The sequence below is a fragment of the Phyllobates terribilis genome, unplaced genomic scaffold, assembly GCF_046119375.1.
Source record: "Phyllobates terribilis strain yellow unplaced genomic scaffold, ASM4611937v1 Scaffold_4__5_contigs__length_816908805, whole genome shotgun sequence".
Lineage (NCBI taxonomy): Eukaryota > Metazoa > Chordata > Amphibia > Anura > Dendrobatidae > Phyllobates > Phyllobates terribilis.
The window spans coordinates 693,739,654-693,751,820 of record NW_027362764.1 but is presented as its reverse complement, the minus strand read 5'-3'; the positions used below and the strand labels follow the sequence as shown (position 1 = coordinate 693,751,820).

Below are 12,167 nucleotides of genomic sequence, written 5' to 3'. Positions count from 1 at the left end.
TTTCAGTGCATCACATGATAAAATGAATGGTGTCATTCAAAAGTACAACTTGTCCAGCCTAAAAAAACAAAAAAAAACAAGCCCTCATACAATTATGTGAACGGATAAATAAAAAAAAAAATAAAGTTATGACTCTTGGAAGAAGAGGAGGGAAAACCGAAAAAAAAATTGCTTAGTCATGAAAGAGTTAAATAATGTCTATCACCCCAAAATTGAATTATTTAGACATTAACATAGGGGACTTCGCCCCTTTAAAAGCAGTACTGGTAATGTAGATTTTTTGTAAATTTGATATATAGGAAAAAATTTTATAAAGTAGGTAAGTGAGGGGGCTTCAGTTCACCCTTGGTGTGGCCAAGTGCACCGCTCCACCCACTCAATTACTATCATCCGTCATGCCCCTTACGCCGGTTTCACAGATCCGTATATTTCCAGTACCGGAAAAACTCAGTGTCCCGCGTGTCACATGTGTGACAACCATGTGCCACATCACGGTCACACGTACCGGCGCTTGGGAATCAGCGGTACAGTTAGCGCTGTTCCCAAGTGCCGGGTGCTGAACGCTGCCCTCATCATGGTTCCCTGCCGGCGCTGTGATCAGCACCAGCAGGGACAATGATGAGGGTAGTAGTCTCTGCTCCCGCAGTGTCCACCTGTGTAAAAATAATAAAATAAAAATCCTTATACTCACCTGTCCTAAGTGTCCCCCGCCGTAATCCATGTGACCACTCATAGGAGCTGGAGAGAATGACTCCTGTAGCGAGTGGCCCCGAAGCTGCGCTCAGCGAGTGACTGACTCCTGCAGCGAGTGGTCGCATGGATTACAGCGGGGGACACTTAGGACAGGTGAGTATAAGGATTTTTTTTTTTATTATTATTATTATTTTAAACACAGGGACACTGCAGGAGCAGACACTACTACCCTCATCATTGTCCCTGCTGGTGCCGATCGCAGCGCCGGCAGGGAATCATGATTAGGGCAGCGTTCAGCACCAGGCGTTTGGGACGAGCGCCAACTGTGCACTGATTCCCAGATGCCGGTATATGTCACGCAGATGGCATCCGTGTGCAGTATGTGTTTACATGGACCCATTGACTTGAATGCGTCCGTGTGATCCGTACGGTCGCCCAAAAATCGACATGACAGTCCATGGAAACACACTGACATGTGTGCAGACCCATAGATTTGAAGGGACCTGCGTGTGTCAGTGTCTCCAGTACGTGTGAAAACTGTCACACCTACCGGACACACTGGCATGTAAAAGAGTCCTTAATGTGATTGACAGTACTCGCTTTGGCGTGCTACCTGGTTTAAACCCCCCAGACTTGCAACAGTGATACTGCAGGAGCCGAGAACACAGTGTCAGTGTGTCCAGGTGTGTTCTTATCCTCCTCCTGTGTGCAGCAGCCGCTCGCTGCACACAGGATCACACAGCTGACTGCCAGTGCATGAAAATCGGACCGCACTCGAATGTCAATGTAAAGTTTGATTTTTTTTTCTCCCCATGGACCCATACAAATGAATGGCCGAGTGTGATCCGATAATGGGATGCAAACTACATTTTGTTTTTTTAACACTGTGTGCATACAGGACATTTAGATCAGGCAGCGCTCCAAAACGAACAGTCCGTCACCATAATGAAAGGGATGGTGGATGGTAAGTGAAGAGGCGGTGCACTGAAGCCCCTCATTTACTTATGTGATAAATTTGTATAGAAAAACTTTACTAAAAATCTACTGTACCAGTATGACTTTTATTGGGACCAAGTACCCTATATGAAGGTCTAAATAGTTAAATTTCACTTTTTGGGGATGACATTAGCAATATGGTTTGGGTGGGTGTCCTTCTGCAGAACACATCTGGAGCAAAAAAAATTTAATTGTCCAAACAGGGAAAAAAAAAAAAAAAAAAAAATTGACTGATATTGATTTAAGTCAAGTGAATGGGTCCATGAAAATACCCGGAAAGCACATTTACGGCATTCTAGTTGCATCCGTGTGCTGTCCGTTATTGTCACAGACTGTTTGCTAGGAAAACAGGTGAGCAGCTACACATGGACCCACTGCAGATTCCAGTGCAAAAACTTTTATTGTGCAAAACTTAAATAAGAAGGGAAGGACCAATTTCCCCGCTCTGTAGGATACGTGGACTGTATATTTTGGCTCCACTAGCCTATTATACGCAACGTTACATTATTTTTTAAAAAGAAATAGATGTCTATAATACACAAGTGATGCTGTGCTGCCATCTAGTGGATTTGAATGGAAAATAAAATACAAAAATATTGATAGGCCATGAACCAGCACAAAAAAACACCAACGCGATTGTTATTTCTCTTGAAAAGTATGGACTAGAAAAAAAAAGAAATAAATAAGAATTGTTTCATCCTTATAATGAGTAAGATGTATGTCAAAATCCCCACGGTAATCCATGTGGTTTAAGAAGTCAAGCTGCAGAAATAAAATATACTTTTTAAATTATATATACTGTATATATCAATACTACTCTGGTGTTAGTGGTCACATTACTGCATGGTTTTCTCACTGGCTTGGCATTTGTTAGAGGGGCTGTTCAGAACTAACATTACAGAGCCTTAACCCTTTCACCCCAAAGCCTGTTTTCAAACTACTTTTGAGGCACAGTGCAAAGCTCAGAAGGGAAGAAGAGCCATATTGGAGTTCAGATTTTGCTGGACTGGTTTGAGGGTGTCATATCACATTGGCAGAGCCCCTAAGGTGCCAGATCAGCTGAACCCCCCATAAGAGACTCCATTTCACAACTACACCTCGCAATGAATTCATCTAGGGAGCAGTGATCATATTGACACCACAGGTGGATCACAGCATTTTATACCACTGGGCAGTGAAGAAAAAAGAATTACATTTTTACCATCAAAATGTTTTAAGCCCCAGATTTTACATTTTCACATTAAGAAATGGGTAAAAATGGCACCAAAATGTGTCCCACAATTTCTACTGAATGTAGAAATACCCCATATGTGGCTGTACAGTATTGCGTGCTTAGCCACACGGAGCGCAGATTTTCCTAGAATAGTTTGCAGACTCCATATACAGAGCTCCTAAGGGCTGGAAGAGCAGAATCCACCTCAAGTGACCCCATTTTGGAAATTATACCCCTTTGTGAATTTACCTACAGGTGTGGTGAAGTTTTTAACTCCATGGGTGTTTTCCAGAAACAAGCAGCAGTGGGTGTTGCCGAGTGAAAAATCAGAAACTGCCGTTGTAGTGACCAGTACGCTGTAGTGACCAGTACGTTGTGCCCAGCTCGTACTTCTGGAGATATGCACCCGTAAATTAGGTGGGCTTTCATCTTAAACAGAAATACCAAACATGTGGACGCTAACTGCAGTTTAGGCACACTGGGGCTCAGAAGGGAGGGGGGGACATTTGGAGTTTTGAGTGCAGAATTCGCTGGATTTCTTTTGGAGGGCGAGGAACCATTTCGTTTTTCCAGAGCCTTTGTGCTACTAGTAACGTGGAAGCCCCCTATATTTCCGTTAACAGATGACGGACCCGAGTGGGGACTTGCTTTTTTGTGAATAGAGTTGAAGCTTTTATTGGGAACATTTTATATCACATTTACGACTCCTTCACACGTCAGTATCTCCAGTACGTGTGGTGACACTGACACACAGACCCATTCAAATCTATGGGTCTGTGTAGATGGCAGTGTGTTTGTACGGACCGTGTGTCCATGTGCTCCACATGCTGACATGTCCGTTTTTTTGCGGATGCACAGTGTGCAAAAAAGTGTCTCACGCCGAATACACATGGATGACATCCGTGTGTCATCAGTGTGACATGGACCTACGACTGGGAATCAGGGGCACAGTTAGCGCTGTTCCCAAGCGCCGGGTGCTGAACGCTGCCCTCATGGTTCCCTGCCAGCGCTGGCTGCGATCAGCACCAGCAGAGACAATGATGAAGGTAGTAGTAGTCTGCTCCTGCAGTATCCCTGTGTAAAAATAAGATTAAAATAATAAAATCCATATGCTCACCTGTCCGAAGATGTCCCCCTGCTGTAATCCTCTGATGTCGAGGAGAATGAGTCGCGCTCAGTGAGTGACAGGACACCACTTCTGAGCTCAGCTCCGGGACCCACTCGCTGGAGCGGCTCATTTTCCTCGGCGTCAGCGGTCAGAGGATTACAGCAGGGGACATCTCCGAACAAGTATAAGGATTGTATTATTTTATTCTTATTTTTACACGGACACTGCGGGAGCAGACAACTACTCTCATCATTGTCTCTGCTGGTGCTAATTGCAATGCCGGCAGGGAACCATGATGAGGGCAGCGTTCAGCACCGGCCACTTGGGAACAGAGCTAACTGGGCCACTGATTCCCAGGCGCCGGTCCGTGTGATCCTGATGCGGCACACGGTTGCCACACATGGACATCTCCGGTACCGGAAACATATGGACGCGTGAAACCGGCCTTATCCGGCACTCTACGCGGAGCACTTATATTGGAGATTCCATCTAAATCTCCGAGCAAAGTGATTCAGATGAAACCCCGCAAGGATCCATTCACTATAATGAGGCAGCAAAGTTACTCTGGTGTCCTTTTCAGAGGTGCACAAAACTGTGGGCGACAGCACTTTTATGCACAACTTATAAAAAGACGTACACAGTGGGATCACAGGCCAGACAGTATCCATGGTGCCTCCATCTGCCTCATTACAGGGAATCTTCCGCCAGGGTTAAATGTGAGCTGAGCCTTACTGCAATCTTAGGGAGGCAGAATGAACAAATCAGCAGCAGGTGAAGAATTGGTTTTATTTATTTTTTATGCCGCTCCTCGTGTGGTATAAGTGATTAGACGACTTTATTCTTAGGGTCAGTGCGATTACAGCAATACCAGATTCATATCGGATTTTTATGATTGACAGCTGTCACACACTAAAAGACGCTTTATATTGTAAAAAACTAGTTTTCGCATTGCCATATTTTGAGAGCTATAATTTTTCCATATTTCGCCAAAGTCATGTAAGGACTTGTTTTTTTGTGGGACAAGTTGACATTTTTCTTGGTACTATTTTCGGGCACGTGACATTTTTTATTACATGGTTTCACTATGGGACATCAATTTTCCCTGCCCAGATCGCTGATCTAATACTCTGCAATGCTTCTGCACTGCAGAGCATCAGATCAGTGCCTGACAGGCAGGAAGGAGGTGTCTCAGCTCCTGCTCTCTGAGCAGACGCTGAGTGGCCACCTTCCTGAAAGACCCTTAAGGACCCCACAGCCATCTTAGGACTGGGAGTCATCATGGGGACCATCAGCACACCACGATCGCATTGCGTTGTACTGATGGAAGCAGACAGGGAGTTCACTCCCTCTGCGATGCCGCTGTCACATCACAGGGGTAACGCCCACGATCGGTGCTAGCACCGATCATGGGCGTTGCTGCGGGGTATCAGTTCTCACAGAGCTGACACCCACACTTGATCGCAGTGGCTCTCAGTGTGAGCCCGCATGATTGCGGCACCGTATATGTACGGCGCTTTGAGTGAACGGGGCGGTGCATGTTGGGAACAGGGTTAAAAGGGGTTTTCCCACGAAAAAAGTTGATAATCAATAAATCCATTACACAGTACACAGCAGGGGCACATTTATAAGATTATCTCAGCACCGGAACATTTTATTTACACACATCCAATTGTGGAACTTATTATTCCAAGATCTATTGATTAAAATCAACTTTTGCTCATGGGAAAACCCCTTTAAGAGAGAGATCATCAATGTTTGATCGGCGAGGGTCTGCCACCCCCACTTAGTTGACAATATCTACTCCAGCTGGATGTAAGCACTGAGCTGTGGTGTTCCAGCTCCATACTTAGCAGCTACTTGTTGGGGGTGCTGGACCCCCACAGATCTTACATTGATGACCTATCATTACTGATAAGTCAGCAATATCTTAGTCCCAGACAACCCCTTTACAGCTTTGTTAACAGTAAGTGAAATACAAACAAGTGCTGGTGTGAGCGAGACCTTACAGTGGCCAAACGCAGACTTCTAGGGAACCTTATGTCGCCCCACGGGCAGCACGTATCAGGCACTGGCTGTAGTATCTCAGCCAGGTATGCTTGACTCTGAAACGCTGCAGCCAAAAACCTACTTTAAAAGCTGCCAGGGACTGTGCTGCAGTGCCGCCATTCAGGCCTTACGGGTGTATGGGGCCCAGGGAGCAGAAGCAAAGGGGAGAGGCGGCCCAAACTGTGAGAGACACGCTGCGCAGCCTGCGCTGAGGCATCACAACCGAGCCACTGAATAAATGGCCTGGCAAACTGCGTCACACGCAGGGGCCCGGGCTAATTACTTTATTAAGCCCCGGGGCCACAGTCACTCACAGCCGCAGCTATTTATATTGTATGGCCGTGGCAGAGAGGGCTGGCCGCGGCTGGCGTCAGACACTGCCAGCCTTCCCTCTGTTCTTAAGCTGCCGGTGCACCCCAGGCCCTTGCGGCACATTATATGCAGGAGTTTAGGGCCTGAAAGTGAAGTACGCACACCCGCCACCTCACCTGTCTAACCTCCCATTCCCCCACCCACCCACTACTCTTCTTGTGCCCCCTCCCTGCAAACTACTAAGTAGTACTAAGTTCAACCCTACTGACTGCTGCCTGCCATAAGGTACAGTTTCCTGTAAAGGGGATATTCTAGTAACCCAATACTTATCCCCTATACACAACAAATGGGATAATTAGGGCCAGTTCACATGGCGGATCTTCAAGCAGAAGTTTAGCACGGACAGCCACGCCGACATTTTTCTGAATATGCACAGCGGCCGCTTCCTTCATCTCAATGGGAGACAGCAATGAGGATTGTGGAATGGTGGGAAATTTAGCTGCAGTCGTGAGATAGGACCTATCCGCACCATAATTCTGCCGTGTGAGCTGGCCCTTACAATCGAGCGGCTTCAAGCATGCACAATCAGCTGCTCCCCTGATATCAGGGGGTGATGAGATTTACAGGGGGCCCAGATCTTGTGATCAGTGGGGGTCCCAGAAGTAGAACTCCCACTGATCCTGAGAACAGGTGCCCAGTACCTCTAACCACCCCCTGAAATGAACGGACATGTGTGCAGCCGCTCCACCGGGAGTTCCGAAAAAAACAAAAGCTGATAGCTATGTATGTGATATGATTCGATGGGAACTGTAAATGTGTGATTGGCGAGGACGTGGTGCAGAAGTGGAATTTTTCCAAAAGTGGGTGGTGGGACTGTGGAAGATTTCAGGAGGCGGAGTCTCAAGGGGGCCCAAAAATTTTGCCAGTATGGTGCTGCACGCGAGACTGGTCAGACAGGCAGGTCCCAGGTAGTTTTTCACCGCCCACTCCCCTTGAGGGACAGGTCTCTCCATGATTTGGGTCTGTATAAGAAGAGGTCAGTCAGTTACTGGCAGCAAACAGTGAGGAGCCGCTGTGGACCCGGCTGCCTGTCCAGTCACTTATGCAACTCTGACCCCGGAGGATTTCTCTGAAATGATACAGCGCCTCATAGTCAAAAGTTTCCAATACCCAGTGCCTGTGGATCGGTCAGAATGCAAAAGCCGTCAGCTTGCTTTTATGATGAGATAGAGAGAGAGATAGAGATATATATATAGAGATATAGAGAGATAGATATATATATATATATATATATTACAGACCAAAGTTTGGACACACCTTCTCATTTAACGATTTTTCTGTATTTTCATGACTATGAAAATTGTACATTCACACTGAAGGCATCAAAACTATGAATTAACACATGTGGAATTATATACTTAACAAAAAAGTGTGAAACAACTGAAAATATGTCTTATGTTCTAGGTTCTTCAAAGTAGCCACCTTTTGCTTTGATGACTTTGCACACTCTTGGCATTCTCTTGATGAGCTTCAAGAGGTAGTCACCGGAAATGGTCTTCCAACAATCTTGAAGGAGTTCCCAGAGATGCTTAGCACTTGTTGGCCCTTTTGCCTTCACTCTGCGGTCCAGCTCACCCCAAACCATCTCGATTGGGTTCAGGTTTGGTGACTGTGGAGGCCAGGTCATCTGGCGTAGCACCCCATCACTCTCCTCCTTGGTCAAATAGCCCTTACACAGCCTGGAGGTGTATTTGGGGTCATTGTCCTGTTGAAAAATAAATGATGGTCCAACTAAACGCAAACCGGATGGAATAGCATGCCGCTGTAAGATGCTGTGGTAGCCATGCTGGTTTAATATGCCTTCAATTTTGAATAAATCCCCAACACTGTCACCAGCAAAGCACCCCCACACCATCACACCTCCTCCTCCATGCTTCACGGTGGGAACCAGGCATGTAGAGTCCATCCGTTCACCTTTTCTGCGTCGCACAAAGACACGGTGGTTGGAACCAAAGATCTCAAATTTGGACTCATCAGACCAAAGCACAGATTTCCACTGGTCTAATGTCCATTCCTTGTGTTCTTTAGCCCAAACAAGTCTCTTCTGCTTGTTGCCTGTCCTTTGCAATGGTTTCCTAGCAGCTATTTTACCATGAAGGCCTGCTGCTCAAAGTCTCCTCTTAACAGTTGTTGTAGAGATGTGTCTGCTGCTAGAACTCTGTGTGGCATTGACCTGGTCTCTAATCTGAGCTGCTGTTAACCTGTGATTTCTGAGGCTGGTGACTCGGATAAACTTATCCTCAGAAGCAGAGGTGACTCTTGGTCTTCCTTTCCTGGGGCAGTCCTCATGTGAGCCAGTTTCTTTGTAGCTCTTGATGGTTTTTGCAACTGCACTTGGGGACACTTTCAAAGTTTTCCCAATTTTTCGCACTGACTGACCTTCATTTCTTAAAGTAATGATGGCCACTCGTTTTTCTTTACTTAGCTGCTTTTTTCTTGCCATAATACAAATTCTAACAGTCTATTTAGTACGACTATCAGCTGTGTATCCACCTGACTTCTGCACAACACAACTGATGGTCCCAACTCCATTTATAAGGCAAGAAATCCCACTTATTAAACCTGACAGGGCACACCTGTGAAGTGAAAAACATTTCCGGTGACTACCTCTTGAAGCTCATCAAGAGAATGCCAAGAGTGTGCAAAGCAGTCATCAAAGCAAAAGGGGGCTACTTTGAAGAACCTAGAATATAAGACATATTTTCAGTTGTTTCACACTTTTTTGTTAAGTATATAATTCCACATGTGTTAATTCATAGTTTTGATGCCTTCAGTGTGAATGTACAATTTTCAGTCATGAAAATACAGAAAAAAAACTTTAAATGAGAAGGTGTGTCCAAACTTTTGGTCTGGTCTGTGCAGTAATATATATATATATATATATATATATATATATATATATATATATATATATATATATATATATATATATATATATATATATATATATATATATATATATATATATATATATATATATATATATATATATATATATATATATATATATAGCACCAACATATTCTGCAGAACTTTACAATTAAGTGGGGACATGTACAGACAATAAATGCATCTGAGTGCAGCTCACTCCCCTCAGTCTGACCCTGCACATGTATGGAGAGTTAACAATAGCTGTCAGCCGATCACATAATTATAAAATGTTTTATGACAATTATACAGAATTGCAGTAAAAACCTCCACAAGAAAATATAAAAATTTAATTCAGCCTTTGGTCTTGTTCAGACAGGCATGTAACCGGTCTATGTGCTACCTGCATGGTAAATATTTAACTTATTCAGTAAACGAGGAATGGGAGGAGGTGTGGTGTCAAAAAACTGCCTTTTTTCTTTTTTATTGCCAGACATGCCACAAAACCTGCAATAAGGCATCAAAAATATGTATGTACCACAAACGCTACCAAAAAGACGGTCAGTGTCAGATTGCTAAAAATTGGCTTCACCTGAGCTATTGACAGAAAAATATTAAAAAGTTACAGGTCTTTAATAAAAAAAGACAAACCAAGTTGTTGTTTTTTTCCACAAATGTCAGTTACTTTGTACAAAAGAAAAAAAAAAAAAAACCTAGATAAGTTTGGTATCACAGTACCGACCTGAAGAATTGTGCAGTCAGGTCATTTTACTGCACCCTGAAAAGAACTCTAACCCCCCCCCCCCCCCAAAAAAAAGGGAGGGGCATAACTGCAGGGCTTTTTCCCCCATCACTTTCCCCCCCTATTTTTCAGGACATTGCATATTAAAATGAATGGTGTTACTCAAAACCACAACTAAGAACCATCACCACACAAGCTAAGGTTAGTACGGCTATGCTAAGGCTGTGTGCCCATGGTGCGTTTTTTTAAACGTTTCTGCAGCGGCAATTCCGCTGCAGAAACGCTTAAAAAAAAAAACATGGTAGAAGGCCTGCCACATTCCCCAATGATGATCCGCATGTGCTGTGCACATGCTGTGGAAATTTCCGCTGCGGATTATCATTGCGAAAAAATCCACAGCACTACCAATTATTTTGCGGAAGCGCGGCGTTTTCGCTGCCATTGACTTGCTTTGGACCGCATGGAATCCACATCACTGGATCTGTACATGCGGATTCCATGCGTTTCAATGTGCGGATGGTACCCGGGTTTGGAGAAGAGGAAACTCTCCTCCGGACCCGGGTACCATAGAACCTGCAAAAAAAAGAATAAAATAAAAAATAAATATTATACTTACCTTCTGATGGCCCCCGGTGTCCTTGTCTTCGCTTGACGGCAGATCGCAGTAGACTGAAGGACCTGCGGTGACGTCATTTAGTCATGTAATGGGTCACGCGACCGCTGACATCGGCAGGTCCTTTAGTCTACCGCGAGCTGCGGGCAAGCCAAGACAAGGACACCGGGGGCCATCAGAAGGTAAGTATAATATTTATTTTTTACCATTCTTTCGGTCACGCTATATAAATCCATGCTGTTTGCATGGATTTATATAGTGTGACCTAGTTGTCAAGCACTTTCCAAGTGATGCTAAAATCTCTTGGAAAGCGCTTGTCAATCCGCATGCAGAAATGTCAGTGAATAACGCTTCACATCCGCATGTCCCTGGCAGGAAAAACGCATGTACAATCCGCATGTACAATCCGCATGTATTTTTTTCTGCCAGGGAGATGAAGAAACGCTCAGGAAAAATCCGGAGCATTTCCGCATCGTGGGCACATAGCCCCTGACAGGGAAATAACAAATTTGCAGGAAAGGGTTAAAGGATCCTTATGGCAGGGCTGGACCGCTCACACACATTGAAGGCAGCTCCATACAGATGGGTAATAGCTTGTATGGTCTCATTCATTACTTCGCCTCTCACAGAGGGCAAAGCTGCTCCATGTCCCCGATTGCTAGTGCTCTCTGGCAGCACAGAGCAGTTGTAGCCTCGCATTCCTCAGCTGCACTTTGCCCTTTTTCCGCAATGAAAGTTCACGGTCACAAAAAACAACTTTGCCCAGATCAAACATGGCGGCTTATTCTAGCTAAATGATGCCGCCGTAGATTGGCTAACGTTCGGTCACGTGTGAAGCCAGACCCGCAACGTGAATACTTTGCAGACGTTCTTTGCCGCCTTTAGCAGAGATGCGCTGACTGACCTATAGCACGTGTCACAGTGCGAGAGCGACGCCAGACTCCGCGCTTACCCGGATGGCACTGGGAGCAGCCCTAACACGCAGTACAGCTCGCCGCCCCGCAACTGACATCAAAGCCGCCATCTTTCAAGTGACATTCAAAGTCGTGCAACTTTATTCACACAGCATGGCCATGCAGCAGAACCACGTGACCCATCTTTAGCTGAGCAGTCCGCGCCATGCCCTGGACTGTGAGCTGTCAGCAGCAGCTCTGACAAACCCCGCCCACTGACGTCAGGATACAATGGGGACCGTTCATTGTGAAATTTCCTATGCGCAGATCATGCAACCCGCTGTTATAGAACCACAAGCTCCAGCATGCCTCCAGGCTTACTACAAGTCTAAAGTCTAACTACTTTTCAATTCCTATATTCACCTGCAGTCAAATAATGATTGAGAGCGCCCCATAGAGTATCAGCCAACGTGTGGGCTTATGTACAGCATTAGACAGAGGAACCCCCCATATACAGCATTAACTGGAGAGTGCCCCCGTATACAGCATCAACTGGAGAGTGCCCCCATATACTGCATCAACCGTAAAGTGCCCCCGTATACAGCATCACCGTGTAGTGCCCC

General features: G+C 45.3%; 1 protein-coding gene across 2 annotated transcripts in view; it reads right to left on the bottom strand.

Moving 5' to 3' along the window:
* Window positions 1-11,748, bottom strand: part of DECR1 (2,4-dienoyl-CoA reductase 1) — a 68,036-nt gene extending 56,288 nt beyond the window's left edge. Inside the window, exon 1 of one of the 2 annotated variants that reach the window (XM_073679566.1) lies at window positions 11,604-11,748. In XM_073679566.1, the coding sequence (XP_073535667.1) occupies window positions 11,604-11,675 (72 nt within the window). In that variant the 5' untranslated portion in view covers window positions 11,676-11,748. Of the gene's footprint in view, window positions 1-11,212; window positions 11,366-11,603 lie in introns of those variants that run through there. The other variant, XM_073679565.1, reaches the window with a different exon arrangement.
* Window positions 11,749-12,167: the final 419 nt, after the last annotated feature.